Genomic DNA, 16,435 nt, shown 5'->3' with positions numbered 1-16,435 from the left:
CATCTCATACACCATTTCTAATACCATACACATATAGCACACACATATACAACATCATTTACACCATGCCTCATACCATACACATACAGCACAGACATATACAACATCACGTACACCATTTCTAATGCCACACACATACAGCACAGACATATACAACATCACGTACACCATGCCCTATACCATACACATATGGCACACACACACACATCACGTACTCCATTTCTAATATAACACACACATGGGACATACATACACAACATCACGTACACCGTGCCCCATACCATACACATACGGCACACAACATCGCGTACTGCATTTGTAATACCATACACATGCGTGCACGCACATACACAACATCATGTAGACCATGCCCAATACCACACACATACAGCACACACATACTCAACATCACTAGAGACCTTTCAAGTGGAAATTAGTGACTACTTTGGGTGTCCTTCTAGTTTCAAACCTAACTCAATCTCTGTGTGGTTCCAGGCTTACAGTAAAATGTTCAGAAGGGAAAGGGGCTCAGTTCAATGTGATCTGATCTTGATGTTGATGAAGTCACACGAGGTCCTCATGACGTCCACTGCTGCTTTTTCTTGATGTTAACAACCTTCCCTTTATTAATTCATTCTTTAATTTGATTGTGGTGGCTAGGTGGCTCCATCGTGCATAGAGCCCTGGCTCCAAGTCAGGAAAACTCATCCAGCCTCAGACCCTTACTAGTCTTAATACTGTGACCCTGGGCAAGGCCCTTAACTCTATTTGCCTCAGTTTCCTCCTCTGTAAAATGAGCTGGAGAAGGAAATGGCACGCCACTCCAGTATCTTTGCCAAGTTAACCACAACTGGGGTCATGAAGAGTCAGACAAGACTGAAAGAAATCAAAAACAATGAATTTGATCAGTAATCAAGGTAGACAGTGACCTGGCAACAGACAAGAAACCAAGGTCTTTCTTCCATGGGACTAATTCCAAGAACATCTCCTTTTCCTTATTGAGGCAGAAATGGGGAGAGAGGAGAAGCATGGGCAGAATAAAGACCAGAAAGGGAATAGATAGGAACAGAGACAGTGGGAAATGAAGGGAGGTGTAGACCCAATCCTCAGCCCTCCTGGGCTTGGCCTCATTGCTCCCTGCTCTACTGAGGGCCAAAGGAGAGAAGAGAGACAGGCATGAGAGAATAGAGCTGAACACAGAGAGAAACTAGGAGGAAGGACCAGGCCAGGCTGGGGGCCCCAGGAGCCCATTGGTTGGGCTTAGGGCAATGTGGTTTTCTTGGCTTCCTGTTCACTGGGTGCGGAAGTTCCCTTTCTTACCCTGTCACTGGGGCTCCTTGGGAAGGCAAGGCTAGGAGGAAGGCAAGAAGGGGAGGCTGCCATGAGCCGGGGGAATCGGGGAGGGCCCCCACAACACCAGCAGAATGTACCCTCTGGCCTTCTGCAAGAGCACGAGAACCAACGGCTGTTTGGCCTCCTGGGCCGAAAATGCTTGGTCAGTGCCCCCCCCCCCCGCCTTCCTATTTGCTCTACTGGGGACCTTCCCTCACATTCCTGGTAGGGTGCTGCCCAATGTTCTCTGGTCCCTTTTAAATCTCCTCTGATCTTGTCTCTCTTTTTCGTGGGGGCTGCCTGGAGACAGACCCTGGCAACGTCAGTGGCCCAGCTGTACCTGGCACTGCCCAGCACTGGCGGGCGCTGGCAGAAGGAACTGAGTGGAGCCATTTGCTTTGTGAAAGACAACCCTCGTCGTTCCTACTTCATCCGCCTCTATGGCCTCCAGGTACAGCCGGTGCAAGGTCTCTCTGGGACTGTCTGGCTCATGTCCTGTCTCTCTCTCAGTTACTCTTTACCACCTCCTCCCCAGGAAGGACGCCTCCTCTGGGAGCAAGAAATCTATACTCAGCTTGTCTACTCGGCCCCCACGCCATTCTTCCACACCTTCCCTGGTGATGTGAGTAACTGGCCAAAGATGGTGGGGGTTGGGGAAGTTGGGGTTTTTAGATGGCTTCAAGGATTTAAGAGTCTGGTATTTGATGGAAGGTGACACACCCTGAGAATCGAAGCTAACCACTTTGGGGTGGGGGGGGGCATGGGGATTGGGACCATTCCCAGGACTGTCAAGCTGGCCTGAACTTTGCTGATGAGGCTGAAGCCCAAGCCTTCCGAACTTTGGTAGAGGAGAAGATACAGAAACGGAGCCAGAAACAGAACGCTGGTGAGAGCCAGGGCCAAGGTCAAGGCCGAGAGGAGGGGAAGGGCTATCAGTAAATGAGAAGAAACCTCTCCATATCCTTCCCATGGCTTTCCAGGCCATTTCTCTCCCCATCTCAAGCTCTTTCTTTTTCTGTCTCTGTCTCTCTCTCATTCACTCTCATTCTATCTCTGTTTCTCTCTCTTTGTCTCTGTCTCTTTCTCTGTCTCTGTCTCTCTGTCTGTCTGTCTCTCCCCTCTTCTCTCTCTCTGGTCTCCATCTCTCTGTCTCTCTCCCCCTCCTCTCTCTCTGTTTCTCTCTCTGTCTGTCTCTGTCTCACTCTCCCCTCTCCTCTCTGTCTCTCTCTTTTCTCTCTCTGTCTCTTGTCTCCATCTCTCTGTCTCTCTCCCCCTTCTCTCTCTCTGTCTCTCTCTCCCTGCTGTCTCCCTCTCTCCCTCCCTTCCTCCTCCCTCTCTCCTTCTCTCTCTTTCTCTCACACTCTCTCTCTCTCTCCCTCCCCCCATCCCTTACACATACACAGACACATAACCTTATCTGTTCTTGTGCCCCAGATAATGCTGCTCCCTTGGGGTGGGTGCTGAGCTGGGGGAAAGGTTAGATAAGGGAAAGGTCATGACCTCTGCTCTTCACCCTACAGGATCTCTCAGCACAGAAAGAAGAGGGGCCACTGCACCCCTTCCTCCCCAACTCAGTGGAGATATCAGTGGTAAGCAGGGGGAAAGGGCCAGATAGGAATGAACAGCTGTGAGTCTGGCCCTTCCCACTTCAATCAATCTCCCCCATTTGTTCTCTTCCATCTCTAGTACCAGCTAGTACCCTGGGCTCCCCATCTCTGGGTCTGGTTGCTGTGGACATACAGAACCCAGATATTACATCCTCAAGGTACCGGGGGCTCCCAGCACCAACTCCTCCTCCTCCAGACAAGAAGCGCTCAGGGAAAAAGAAGATCAGCAAGGCTGATATTGGGGCCCCCAGCGGGTTCAAGTGAGGCCCTTTCCTCCCCTTCCCCAGCCTTGCCCCCAGTCTCCCCAGGGAGGACTTACAAAGTGCTTGGGAAGTGTAGTCCGGGCCTGCCCAAACCCAACAGTGGTGTTCCTCCCTGACCTCAGCAAGCATCTGCTCTAATCAGCATGGGACCCACTGGAGGTAGAGGGCCCAACAGACTTTCCCAGGGTACTCTGAGAAGATCCCTTTCACCTAGATGGATCAGGGGCATGGTTTTCCAGGGGATGGAGCAGTGCAGAGAAGCTCTGGGGCCAGCTCAGAGACCAGAGTATGGAGGGAAGCCCCTAGGGAAGGGCTGAGGCCTTTGGGATAGCTCCTCCAAGCCAGGGGGAGGACCCACTGGGAACGCAGGGAATTAGGAGGCTGGTGGTAACCTTGGCATGTATTGGAAGGCTTGGGCTTGAGCTTAGCTTTAGCCATTCAGGCAGCTGTAGATGGCAATATTGGAAATCTTGGAAGGCAAAGAGAGTCTAGGGCAGAACTTCAGGAACCCTCAGCTTTTGGGGAAATGAGATGGGCAACAGTTCAGGTATCCTCAGATGGACAGGACAACTAGAAGGAAGCCATGCCATGGAAAAGGAGGAAGGAGCCTGAGAAAAAGCCCAAGGATTTGGGGGTTGAAATGATGTAGTTGGTGACCTTGGAAGGAGCATGTTCCATTCAGTGGCTTAAAGGAAAGGGCTGGGAGTGGCAAACGCAGAAGACAAGGCCTGTGTGGGACAGTGGAGACCCCAGAGAAAGAGTCAGTTGAGGAGAGAACAGGGGGAGAAGGAGGGGCTGCTCCCGAAAAGCTGAGATTGAGAGTGGTGTAGACAGGGGAATGGCGGCAGAGCACAGAGTAGCTCTTCCTTTCATATTTGGTGGGACTCTGGGGAGGGTGAGAGGCCTAACCCAAACCTTCTGCCCTTTCCAGGCATGTCAGCCACGTTGGATGGGACCCTCACAGCGGATTTGATGTATGTTCCCATGTTCCCATCAAACAGAGTCCCTCCCCCCAGGAGTTAGGATTGGGCTTTAGGGTGAGTGGGATCTATGTCTCTGCCTCCAACAGGTGAATAACCTGGACCCCGACCTTCGGAGCCTCTTCTCTAGAGCTGGCATAAGCGAGGCCCAGCTGACTGATGCAGAGACCTCCAAGTTGATTTATGACTTCATTGAGGACCAGGGTGGGCTAGAGGCTGTCAGAGAAGAGATGAGGCGGCAAGGTAAGCACCCGTACCCTGGCTCCTTGAGAGTGCCATCCCAGGGCCCTGGAAAACCCCCAGCCCTTCATGAAAACCTCCCAATCTTGAGGGTAGGCTCCATAGGCCCCATAGGCCCCATAGGCTGCAGATCTGGAGGTGGGAAAGGTCACAGGGAGAAGGGGCAGATTTGTGTACCTTGCCATCTAACCTTCTTACCTTTCTGCTGCCTGTAGGTCCTCTTCCACCTCCTCCACCCCCATCTCGAGCTGGGCCCCCTCAGCGGTCCCCTGGCTCCTCTGTGGTTGGGAGCCGGGGGGGCCGGTCAGGTCCCCTCCCCCCAGTGCCTTCTGGGACCAGTGGGATCCCTAGTGGACCTCCTCCAGTTCCACGTGGACCCCCACCTCCTCCTGGCCGGGGGGGTCCCCCACCTCCACCTCCACCTGCCTCCCATTTGGGGCCTCCAGCACCCCCACAGCTGCCACCACCAACTTCTGGGTCAGGGTCACCAGCACCGCCACCACCACCACCGCCACCTCCACCATCTGCACCTTCATCTGGGGGTACTGTGGCCCCTAGAGGCCGGGGGGCCCTGCTTGAAGAGATCCGACAGGGCATTCAGCTCAACAAGGTGGGGCTGGCTGACAATTATTGAGTGGTTGGGGGTTGGGGATCTTTGGGTCAGGATTAGGCAGAGGCTATTGGAGCAAAGGAATATGAAAGATGAGGAATCCAAAAGGCTGGGCTGGGGGCGGGCATGTTGCAGCTTGGTTTTGACTGGGTCCCACCCTCTTTGCAGACACCTGGGGCCCAGGAGTTCCCAGCTCCCCCACCCCCAAGCTCTGAGGGGCTGGTGGGGGCCCTCATGCATGTCATGCAAAAGCGGAGCAAAGTTATCCACTCTTCAGGTGAGAAGTGAAATGATCTCCGAGGGTGGGTGGGAGCACAGGGCTGGGTGTGGCCCTCCCCACTCACTCACTCTGTCACTTCATTCACTCACAGATGAAGGGGAGGATCAGGGTGGGGAGGAGGATGAGGAGGATGAATGGGAAGATTAAGGAACTCCTGGCCTCCTGAGAATCAGCCTCTCCCTGCCACTGGCCCCAAGCTCTCGAAGATGTCTCCTCACTTCTCCGGGTTCTGAACAAATAATGGAAGAGTTTAGAGCAATAAATGTTCCCCCAAGTTCTGCAGTGGCTGCATCCCATCAATTTGGGGATGTTGTCTCACTGTTCTCATTCTTGGATGAAATTATAGATTATCTCCAGGATTCTGTCTTTGACCCTCTCGTTCTTTGCTATTGGATGATTTTGGTTTTAATGTATCTTTCTGCTTCCCTTTAGTGCCTGTAATTTTTGGTGCATCATGATCTGAAAAGTTCTTAAGAACCACAAGTATCAGGGGTGGCTAGATGGCACAGTGAATAGATCACTGGCCCTGGAGGCAGAAGGACCGGAGTTCAAATTTGACTTCAGACTTTGACTTAATACTTACTAGCCGTGTGACCTTGGGCAAGTCACTTAACCCCAACTACCCTGCCCTCCCCCCTCCAAAAAGCAAAAAAAAAAAAAAAATCACAAGTATCACCTTCCTGTGTCAGGATATCAACTGTTCAGTCCTTTTTTTTTTTTCGCTCAGCTCTGCTCTTTTCATCATAAAAACTTGGAAGTCCTCTATTTCCCCCCTGACGGATTATGCTCAGTTTCTCTGGGTAGGTGTTTCTTGGTTATAATCCCAGTTCCTTTGCCTTCCAGAAGATCATATTCCTTGCCCTCTGATCCTTTTGCTAAATCCTGTATAATCCTGACTGTGGCTCCACAGTATTTAAATTTCTTTTTTTTTTTTTAATTTTTCTGGCTGCTTGCAATATTTTCTCCTTGACCTGGGAATTCTGGAATTTGGCTTTTTTTTAAATTGTGACTTTCAGGTAGTCCATAATTCTTAAATTATCTCTCCTGGATCTCTTTTTCCAATGAGATATTTCACATTTTCTTCTATTTTTTAAATTTTGTTTAATTGATTCTTGATGTCTCATGGAGTCATTAGCTTCCACTTCTCTGATTCGAATTTTTAAGGAGTTATCTTCTTCAGTTAGCTTTTTTACCCCCTTTTCCATTTGGCCAATTCTACTTTTTAAAGAATTTTTTTCTTCAGTAAATTTTTGTACATCTTTTTCCATTTTTTGTGATTCCTTTATTAAGCTGTCGACTCTTTTCAGGATTCTCTTGCATCACTGTTGTTTCTTTTCCCAATTTTTCTTCTATCGTTCTTATTTGATTTTTAAAATCCTTTTTGAGCTCTCCCAGGAGTTCTTTTTGGGTCTGAGACCAATTCATATTTTTCTTTGAGGCTTTGCATCTAGGTGTTTTGACTTGTTGTCCTCTTCTGAGTTTGTGTGTTGATCTTTCTGATCATAATAACTTTCTAGGGTCAGGCATTTTTCTCCATTATCATCCTTTCCAGTCTATTGAGTTACTTTTAAAGTTGTGCCCTGCTCCTGGAGTGGAAGCTTCTTGTGTTGGGAGCTGTAGGCCCTGGCTGCTTGCCTGGTGTTGTGTAGGTGCCACAGGGGACTTGGTGCTGAGCTGGGGTTGCTGTGAGGGAGGGGGAGTCTGGCCACTTGCCTGGTATTTTGCTTGGATGGGGCAGGGGATGGGGGAGCTGGTGCTGTGTGGCGACCTGTGAAGGGGAGGGGCTGGCTACTTATTTGCTGCTCTAATGGGGCAGCAGGGCCTTGGTCATTGACCTGTACTGGGGCTCAAGGCTTCCCACTGGCTTGCTGAGGCAAAGGCCTCCCCTGGACTCTGTTCCCCCTTTACCCAAGTGACACAGAACTTTCTTGGGCTAGAAAATTGTCTCCCCCAGTCTTTTTGTTGATTCTGCTGTTCCAGAATTCACTTCAAGATGCTATTTTCTAGTTGTTTAAAGGTAAATTTGGGAGAGTTCCGGCAATTTCCTGCTTACTCCATTATCTTGGTTCCTGGAAGTCCCTGCACTCTGATAATAAATGAAGCATAGCCCTCCCATCCCTGGTCCTCAGTTTCTTCATCAGCAAAATGGGTGGGAGAATGTACTCCCTAGGGTCCCTTTGCCAGTCTACAATGTATGATTGAATTGGAAAGTCTGGTACCTCCAAAAACCAACTGGATTCTGTTCTCACTTGGCCCCATCACTGGCTGGCTACCCCTTCATGCTTGCTCTCCAGTACCAGCGATGGTAGAATTTGAGAGACAAAAGCAGCTTCTTTCCTTTGACATTCTCAGCTCTATGAATGGCAAAGACTGACCACGCTTCTGACAAAAAGTTGGGGCTCTGAGTGGCTTCCAAGCTCCAGGAGTCCCCAGCCTAGACTCATGTTGGCTCCTCTAGATTTCTAATATCTCATTAGATAAGCAGCTTTCTGTAGCCACATAGTGTCTAACATAGCAACATGGCAAAGGAGATCAAAGAAATAGGAAAAGGAGACATGTGTACCCAAATCTGGTTTGTGTGGTAGCAAAGCGATGGAAATCAAGGGAAGGCTTCCCAGACCTCCCTGCTGTGTGAAGACCCTCAAAAGCTCACCAGCTGCAATTGCACTCAGGCCTGGAATGGGGTCTCTGCCTCAGAAAGTTTCTTCTGTGTGTGTGTGTGTCTCTCTCTCCTGTCCCTCTCTGTCTGTCTGTCTTTCTCTCTCTCTCTCTGTCTCTCTGCTGTTGTCTCAGTGTTAGGAACAGGTTTAACCTGCCCAGCCTGCCCAGCCTGCCCAGTCCTAGCCCCTCATTTTAGTTCCCCCTTAACAACCTCTAGCTTTGGCTGGGTTCACCCCAGCAGTGTCTGATTAATAGCATCAGGTAACAAACAGCCTTCCTTGGGGGCATCAGAGGGAACTAGGTAGCAGCCCTCTACTCCCACTAATCACTGAAGCTGGAGATTCCCGTTAGAAGGCACAGACCTTGCATTCTACTGAAAAAGCAAAACCCCCCAAAAGGGCAACTACCTCCAAGAGAAGAATCACATTGATTTGGAATTCCCTTGTACCACTGGGCAAATGTTCGTTATTACCTACGTTCCTGCTATCGAGAGGGAACCAGAAGGAGCCCTTGAGAGGCTTATAATAAATGCTCTGTGACCAACTGACTGGCCTTAAGACACAGTAATCATTGGGTTGGGAAAAATCTTAGAGTCTAAAAAACGGTTTTTTGGATCAGTCAGTATCTTGTTATATGCATAAATGCTAATGTTAGAAAAGTGTAATGACATTATATAATACAAAAGCAACTGGTTATGGTAAACAACAATAATTTTGTCTTTTTGCTTTTTTTTTGGAGGGCAATTGGGATTAAGCAATTTGTCCAAGGTCACATAGCTAGTTTTTGTGTTAAGTGTTTGAGGCTGGATTTGAACTCAGTTCCCCTGTCTCAAGGGCCAGTGCTCTATTCAGTGCTGTCACCTAGCGGTCCCCCCCCCCGTCCCCCCCCCCGTGATTCAAAACAGTACCTACTGTAGTGAGGGGAGTGGCTGGACCGGGAGGGACCCCAGCCTGTGGGTTATGAGTGGTACGTGGAGATCACGGACTCTTGGTCGAGCTGAGCAGTTCTGCAATCCCAGCTTGTGGTTCATGCTTGCTGTCAATAAAATCAGGATTGTTTCCAAAAGTTCCAGCTCAGTATTTTTGAACACAATGAATGTAATAACCAAGCTGAATATGGCTGAGAATAGCTTTTCTAAAGGTGCTTCTGGGGGGAGTTTAAGTTAAAGGTTAAAGCAGGCTTTTAAGGAATGTCCAAGGTTGCTCTGATGCCACAGTCCATGGAACTTGGCTTGACATGCATGTTGGGAAATGGGCTTTTTGGTCAGGCAGACCTAGATGAGTCTGCCTTCCAAAGTGACACTTGAGACACGCCTGCTTTGCTCATTTCATTTCCTCTGCTGGCCTGCTACTGTAGGCAACCAGTTTTCAACTTTTTTTTTTTTTAAGTTAATGGGAGGGGCGGCTAGGTGGCCAATAGAGCAGTGGGCCCTGGAGTTGGGAGGACCTGCACTCAAATCCAGCCTCAGACACTTCTTAGCTGTGTGACCCTTATCCTTGAATGCCTCCAAAATAATAAATAAAAATATAGTTTAATATTAATAAAATAAAGAAATGAAATAAAAGTTAATGGGACTGATTTTGAGATGTAATGCAGATACTTTCAGATTTGAGTCCTGGTGTTTGTATTCAATTCTGAGGCCTTACTTGAAATCATTTATTGGATTCTGATTTCTTTTTCTTTTTTTTGGTGGTGGGGGGGGTTTGGAGGGCAATTGGGATTAAGTGACTTGCCCAAGGTCCCACAGCTAGTTTTTGTGTGTGTATGTGTGAAGTGTCTGAGGCTGGATCCGAACCCAGGTCCTCCTGACTCCAGGGCTGGTGCTCTATTCACTGTGATACCTAGCCTCCCCAGATTCTGATTTCCTTTTAGTTGTATTGCCCTAAGTGAACTCGTTCAAGAAATGAGAGAGCAAGAGAAAGCAAACAAAGTCTGGGCAGGATTTTGGGTGGGTAAGAGAGGTGGATCGGCTCCCAGGCCTGGTGGGGGGAAACCCAGCAAATGCTGCTGATCAGTGCGGAGGCATCTTGCCCTGGAGTGGCCAGTGCAGGGGACACTGCTCATCTGATCCTCAGAGGGAAGGGTTCCTGTTGTCCCCATTTTACAGTTGAGGAAAGTGAGGCAGGCAGAGGAAAAGTGGCTTGTCCAGTGCCATGCAGACACATGCAGGTGTCTGAATTCAGGTCTTTAGGTCTCCAGGGTGAAGACAATAGTGGAAGCTGCTAATTAACCTGAAAGCCACCCAGGGTCTGAGAAGACTAAGTCTGCATTTGAACCAGCACTCTTCCCATTGGCCAAGGCTGTCTCCTAAATGTTTAGTGAATGAATGGTTGAATATACTGTTCACACCTACTGAGGAAAGCCACCGAGCTCAAATCCCATATGGCACTTCCTTCCGGCCCCACTGAGGCCAGAAGGGAAAGGAGGCAGAGACCAAGAAAGGGCATCTACCAGTGGCCTTTGTGCCTTTGGGGTCTCGGAAGAGCATGACATCACACACCTCCTGCTGGATGACATCAGAAGAAGCCTAGGCCAGAGCCAAGTGGCCCCATCTGCCCCAAGGTGCGTGGCTAATGTGGAAACATGTGTGCCAGGAAAGAGGGGGAGAATTTGGAAAACAGAACTTGCAAAAATGAATGTTAACATTTTTTACATGTAATTGGGAAATATTTAACGAAATAAAATTTATACACAGACATACACACCCCTTGCCCAATCAGACACTACCTCAGAATGCAAGCCTTCCAAAGTAAATCAAACATTTATATGGATACCAAGGGGTTGGATTGGTGGAGCCTCATGCTAAAAGGGAGAGCCTAGTTCAAGAAAGGCCATTCCAGAAAGGTTCCAGTCTCCTAACCATGTGCTGGCATCCTTATTGCTGACACCTTATACTGGGAGCCTGGGAGCCCTCCACAATGATAGGGAAGCTCGGAAGGACAGAGGGTCTGGGGAAGAAACATAAAGAGTTCTTTGGACATGCTGAATTGAAGATGTCACCTGGATATCTAGTTTGGGATATCCAACAGGCAGTTGGGTATGTGAGAGTGGAGGTCCAGAGAGAGGTTGGTGTTGAATCATGAGCACAGAAATGATCATTAAAACCACAGGAGCTGATGAGATCGCCAAGTGAAGTAACGGAGAGGAAAGAGTGCAGGGCCCAGGACAGAGCCTAGGGGGACCCGGATGGTTAGTGGGCTCAGCCTAGATTAAAATTCAGCAAAGGAGAGAGAAAAGGAGGAGTCAGAGAAGGAGGAGGAAAACCAGGAGGGGAGGGTGTCCTGAAAATCTAGAGAGAAGAGGGCGGTGTTAAGGTCTGCTGAGAGGTCAAGAAGGATGAGGCTTGAGAAAAAGCCGTGCATTTGGCCTTGAAGAGGAGTCCCTGGTTGTATCTGAGCCCAGGGAATTTAGCTAGAAAGGGGAGGAGAGATATGGAAAAATAGCTAGTGGGGATGGAAGAATCAAAGGAGGGTTTTTTCAGGATGGGGCAGACATGGGCATGTGTGGAGACAGGAGGGAAGCAGCAGTTGGGAAGACTGAACATGAGAGAGAGTGGGGATGGCACAGGAAATAGAATGGAAGTAGAGAGGAGGCCACCTCTTCATGTGAGACAGGGGCCAAGGAGGAGATGAGTGCAGAAGGCAAAGTGGCCAATTGAGAAAGGGGGGGAGGGCAAGCCATGGGAGGCTCAGAAGAGCTTCTGGAGAGTGGGGGAGAGAGCTGATGAGCAAGGACCCAAGTCATCAGGGTCAGCATATGTGTAGGAACAAAGGCAGCCAGTGGTGGGAGTGAGGCAGAATCATAGCTATGATGAGGGGGTGAGGGATCAAGAGAGGAAGAAAGGGGAGAACTGAGTCTGGTCACTGGGAGTCAGGATGGGGAGAAGAGGAGATGGCCTGGGAGAGAACTGAAGGGTCACAGTGGACACTAAGGTGGAGGGAGATTAATGAGCGAGGGGGTGGTGTGCTTTGGGTCGTTACCCAGAGTTCCAAGCTCTTTCCAAGATGTTTCTTTCTAAAAGGCTGCCACCATCATCTGCTCCCCTTCCTCTGCAGCCATTCAGTGGGATCTTAGGGCAGAGATGATAATCTGATTTGTTTAGTTCCCCTTTAATTTGCAGTGTCTGGTTATCAGAAAAAGAGCCAGAATATTTTTGTGCATTGTGAAAACAAACTTTGAAGGAAGACTTAAGAGTGAGGATTGGTGTAACAGCCAAGCCTGACCTGGAGAACATTTCTCAGCTAGCCAGGGCCAGAAGGAGCTACCAGAGCTTAGCTTGTCTTGCTTTTCCGGTTGGGGTAGGGTGGGAGGGAGAGGGAAAAGACTATTAATTGGAAAAAAAGGAGTTTTGAACATAAAATATGAAGCACGATGGTTTTTGCTTTTTTTTTTAAAGGGAGTGACAGCCCTCTAGGAGCTTCAATGTTGACAAATAGGTGCCTAGAAGTTATGTACAGATTGGATGAGGGAGCCTTAGCCAGAAAGGCTCCAAGGCTTTTTCCCCATAGGGCCACACAGAGCACCCTCAAACTTCTGATGCCCAGATCTGGAACTGAAACTAGGAGAACTGAAGAAATAATGCACAAATATTGAAATATTTTTCTCTCTCACTCAACTTCCCCCGTTATCACCCCAAAGAAAAGCAGAAGTCACATGGTACTCCACTCCCTGGCCTTCTGGGACAGCCAGCACACAGCCAGGGCTGGCCTCCAACCCTCCTCTGGAATCATTCTTGGCTCTGGCCCTGAGCAGGGCTCAGAAGGCTTTCAGAGGACTTTGGGATTTAGCTACCTTAAGCACATGGGGGGTACAGCTGGACCGTGCCGCTATTTGGATGGCTAGCCAAAAAGCCACTAGACTGTGTGTGCATGCCCTTTGAACCCTCGATGCTCCTACCAGATCTGTACCCCCAAATGAGATCAGAGAAAGACAAAAATGCACAAGAATATTTTCAAATGTGTAAATATTTAAATACTTACGTGAATATTTATAGTAGCTCTTTTTGTGGTAGCCAAGATTGGAAACTAATGGGCAATGGCTAAAATCATGATGTTGAATGAACAGAATGGACAGTTATTGTGTTCTAAGAAATCTTGAGCCTGCCAGGTTCAGAGGAAAGTGGGCAGCATGCTTGGAAGCAACGCAGAGTGAAGTGAGGGCCGTGATAACATTCTAGACATCGCAAGAATGGTCATGAGTCTCATGACGCTCATGACAGAAAAGCCTATCCACATCCAGAGAAGAACTCGAGCCAGAATGCACAAGGACAGATGAGCAGCTCTTTCTTTTTTGTGTTTTCTTTCCTTCCTTCTTTCTCTTGTTCACTGCATTGATTACAACCTGACTAATGTTTAATGTGAAGGGATTTGTAGAGCCTGAATCGGATTGTGTGCAGCCATGGGGGGAGGGAGAGAAAATTGGGAACTCAAGGGATTGTGGAACTGAATGTTGGAAACTAGAAGTAAATAAACATTTTTTTTTTTTTGCAGGGGGCAAGGCTGGGCAATTAGGGTTAAGTGAGTTGTCCAATGTCACGTGGCTAGTTTTGTGTTAAGTGTCTGAGGCTGGATTTGAACTAAGGTCCTCCTGACTCCAGGGCCAGTGCTCTATTCATTGAACCACCTAGCCACCCCAGAAATTTATTTTTTTTTAAGAGCCTTGTAAGACTGTAGGGCCATGCCATGAGCCAACCTCAAGTGTGAAAGAATCAACAATGCATTGAAAATGCAAAATGTGGCTATCATTAGTCCTGGTTCCTGTTCACACTGGCTCATATTGTGGGGGGAAGGGGGTTCTTTCTTTTTTAAAATTTCATCAGTGTGTAAGGTGTAGGGGGAGGGATAAATCAGTAAAAATACTTGTTAATTTTTAAAAAGGATGTTAAAAACCCAAGGTTTTTGTTTTTATTGTATAAATTGTCTAATTGCTTCATTCAAAGCTTCCCAGGTTTCTCTGAAAGCATTACTTTTTGCACTTCTTTTTAACCACTGAATTTTATTTGATTTTCGGTTCCAAGTTCTCTTCTTTCCCCCTTCTTTTCCCCCACATATTGAGAAGGCAAGAACAATGAAAGCCATCACAAATGTGTAGACTGCTGTCCTAGTCATGTCCCATCACTCTGAAGAAAAGGAAAGTAGGAAAGAAGATTGGAGGGAGGAGGAGAGAGAATGAAAGAGACGGAAATGAGCCTCAGTGCGCCATTGGAGGCTCTCAGTTCTCTCTATTGGGAGGTGGGCAGCAGTTTTTATGGTGACTTCTCTGGAATGGTGCTTGTGGTGATCAGAGATCCCAAGTCTTTCACAGTTGATTATCTTTACAATTTGGCTGTTATTGCAGAAATTGTCCTCCTGATTCTGCTGCCTTCCTCTGAATCAGTTTCTACAAATCTTCCCTGGCTTCTCTGAACCCCCCCCCCCCCTTCATCATCTCTTACAGCATGATAGCACTCTATCAAATCAATATAGCAGAAGCTGGTCAGCAGTCCCCTAATGGATGGGTATCTCCTCACTTTCTGATTCTTTGCCACCACAAATAGATTTTGTAACTGACTTCTTTGACTCTTTCTTTGATCTCTTGGGGACATAGATCTGGTAGCATTGGCAGTGAGGCACAAGAAGCTCCACTGACTGTGCCATTAGTATATCTGTTCTTCTCCAGAGCCTCCTGCATTTGGCATTTTCCTTTTTTTGTTCTTTTTTTTTGCCAACTATTTTTCTTATGTGAATTTTGTGTGAGGTACAAGCTCCGATTCACTCATTTGCATTTCTCTCATTCTTATCCTTTTGGAGAATTTTTGTTCTTCACATGGCTTTTGCTAGTTTGGATTTCTTCCTTTGAAAACTGTCTTTATTTTATTATTATTATTTTTTAGTTTACATCCTTCATTTCCACAAGATTTTGAGTTACAAATTTTCTCCCTGTTTTTCCCCTACCCACCGCCTCAAAATAGCGATCCCACTGGATATCCTCTCCTCCAGTCTGCTCTCTCCCCCATCCCCCCTCCAAATTTTCAGTAGGATATGGTGGATCTCTAATGCCCTGGTGCCTGTGTATCTCATTTCCCAGTTACATGTAAAATAATAATAATAATAATATGTGTATATATTTTTAAACATTTGATTTTAAAACTTTGAATTCTAGATTCATTCATTCATTCATTTAAGACCGGCCCAAAAAGGCTCTGGGGATTTCGGGCCCTGAGCAGCCCCTGGGGAGATGCAGAGGTGGGGGCGAGGGGGCGGGCAATGAGGTCTGTAAGGGGGAAATGGTCATTAAAGCTTCGGCGAGCTCAGAAAATTAGGGAATTTAGGAGGAAGCCGTGAGGACGAAGAGCCGGCCAGTCCAGGCTTGGGTCACAGCGCATGCAAAGGCATGGAGACAGGAGATGAGCGGGGTGGGGGAGTGGGAGGGACTGTAGATTTCAGGAAGCAGCAGGCGAGGCAACAAGTCCGGGAGGCCCAGGTGGGGAGAGGGGCGGGGCAAGGAGGCAGCGGCAGGCGGCGCAGCCCACTGATTGGGCCGGAGCGGGGAACTTGCAAACCAGGCAGTCGCGAGGCAAGCTTCGGACTCGAACTCTGCCGCCCCCGCTGCCACTGCCCCCGCCCCCGGCGGGGAGGGAAAGAAGGGGGCGGAGCCTAGAACGACAGGCAACTAGGCATTGGAGGGAGAACCGGCCTTTTTCCGCCAATTGGGGGCGCCGGCCGGGAATTGGCTAGTGGCCCCGGCGGCTAGCCAATGGCTGATGGCTCCAGCGATGTCCCCGCCCCCAAGGCGCTCTTAACTGCGTCCCCGGTGCCGAACCAGCAGCTCGGCTCAGTCAGCCCTCCCTCACTGGCTGGTTGCCCGCCCGCCCCGGGCCGGGATGCCGCCGCCGCCAGGGCCGCCGCCGCCAGGGCCGCCGCCAGGGCCGCCGCCGCCGCGGCCCCACCCCCGGCCCCGCCCAGGCCCCGCCCGCGCGCTGTTCTCGCGCGGCTCGGGGCTTCCCTCGCCAATGTCCTTAGCGCTCAGGGGGGGGAAGATGGCGGAAAATTTAAAAGGTGAAGTGGAGTGGGCCGGCCGGCAAGCCCGCCCCAAGCCGGGGAGCGGCCACGAGGACGGGGGCGTGCGGCCTGACCGCAGCCTGACCAGGGCGGGAACGCGCAGGCTGGAAAAGGCTCTGCTGACCAGGCCCGGCAGGGAGGGGGGCAGGCCTTGTGGTGAGGCCGCGGGCGGGGTCCCTGTGGCGCGGCCGCGGGCCCGGCGCGGTCCCGAACCACCAACCCAGCACGGCGGGAGGTGGGGGGACCGCGGGAGCGGGAGCCTGGGGGCGGGGAGGACGTGGAACGGGAATGGGGGGCCATGTCTGACAGGAATGGGGGGGCCATGTCTGACAGGAATGGGGGGCCGTGTCTGAGAGGAGTGGGGGGCCCATGTCTGACAGGAAAAGGCTATTCCTGACAAGAATTGGGGCCAATGTGACAGGA

At 49.5% G+C, this 16,435-nt stretch overlaps 3 protein-coding genes and 1 long non-coding RNA gene across 7 annotated transcripts in view; 3 read left to right on the top strand and 1 right to left on the bottom strand.

Annotated features, from left to right (window-relative positions):
• The window catches only part of SLC38A5 (solute carrier family 38 member 5), a 6,566-nt gene extending 6,362 nt beyond the window's left edge, over window positions 1-204 (top strand). Inside the window, exon 15 of the mRNA XM_069108185.1 lies at window positions 1-204. This exon is cut by the window's left edge and continues 716 nt beyond it. The gene's annotated coding sequence lies outside the window, so the exon portion shown is untranslated.
• Window positions 205-420: 216 nt separating this feature from the next.
• On the bottom strand, window positions 421-5,068 carry LOC138177157 (uncharacterized). Of its 2 annotated transcripts, XR_011172446.1 has the most exons (4): window positions 4,953-5,049; window positions 4,621-4,700; window positions 4,293-4,398; window positions 421-876 (listed from the first exon to the last, which is right to left on the bottom strand). It is a non-coding gene; the product is annotated as an uncharacterized lncRNA (long non-coding RNA). The 2 variants fall into 2 exon arrangements; XR_011172445.1 differs by lacking the exon at window positions 4,621-4,700 and having other exon boundaries at window positions 4,953-5,068.
• On the top strand, window positions 884-7,427 carry WAS (WASP actin nucleation promoting factor). Of its 2 annotated transcripts, XM_069108183.1 has the most exons (11): window positions 884-1,495; window positions 1,643-1,783; window positions 1,868-1,954; window positions 2,116-2,218; window positions 2,853-2,921; window positions 3,019-3,199; window positions 4,134-4,176; window positions 4,272-4,425; window positions 4,638-5,032; window positions 5,201-5,309; window positions 5,404-7,427. In XM_069108183.1, the coding sequence occupies exons 1-11, from the start codon at window positions 1,382-1,384 to the stop codon at window positions 5,457-5,459; spliced, it is 1,452 nt and encodes a 483-aa protein (XP_068964284.1). In that variant the 5' UTR covers window positions 884-1,381; the 3' UTR covers window positions 5,460-7,427. The 2 variants fall into 2 exon arrangements, with proteins under 2 accessions (XP_068964284.1, XP_068964285.1); XM_069108184.1 differs by lacking the exon at window positions 1,643-1,783.
• Window positions 7,428-15,888: 8,461 nt separating this feature from the next.
• The window catches only part of SUV39H1 (SUV39H1 histone lysine methyltransferase), a 7,177-nt gene continuing 6,630 nt past the window's right edge, over window positions 15,889-16,435 (top strand). The window contains exon 1 of one of the 2 annotated variants that reach the window (XM_069108181.1): window positions 15,889-16,009. In XM_069108181.1, coding sequence (XP_068964282.1) covers window positions 15,964-16,009 — 46 coding nt within the window. In that variant the 5' untranslated portion in view covers window positions 15,889-15,963. The remainder of the gene's footprint in view (window positions 16,010-16,435) is intronic. The other variant, XM_069108180.1, reaches the window with a different exon arrangement.

Source organism: Petaurus breviceps, unplaced genomic scaffold (genome assembly GCF_028583685.1).
Source record: "Petaurus breviceps papuanus isolate PSGF00001 unplaced genomic scaffold, PetGlider_PUasm1.0 90333, whole genome shotgun sequence".
Taxonomy (NCBI): Eukaryota; Metazoa; Chordata; class Mammalia; order Diprotodontia; family Petauridae; genus Petaurus; species Petaurus breviceps.
The sequence above is the reverse complement of the archived record's forward strand: the minus strand, read 5'-3'. Positions and strand labels throughout refer to the sequence as shown.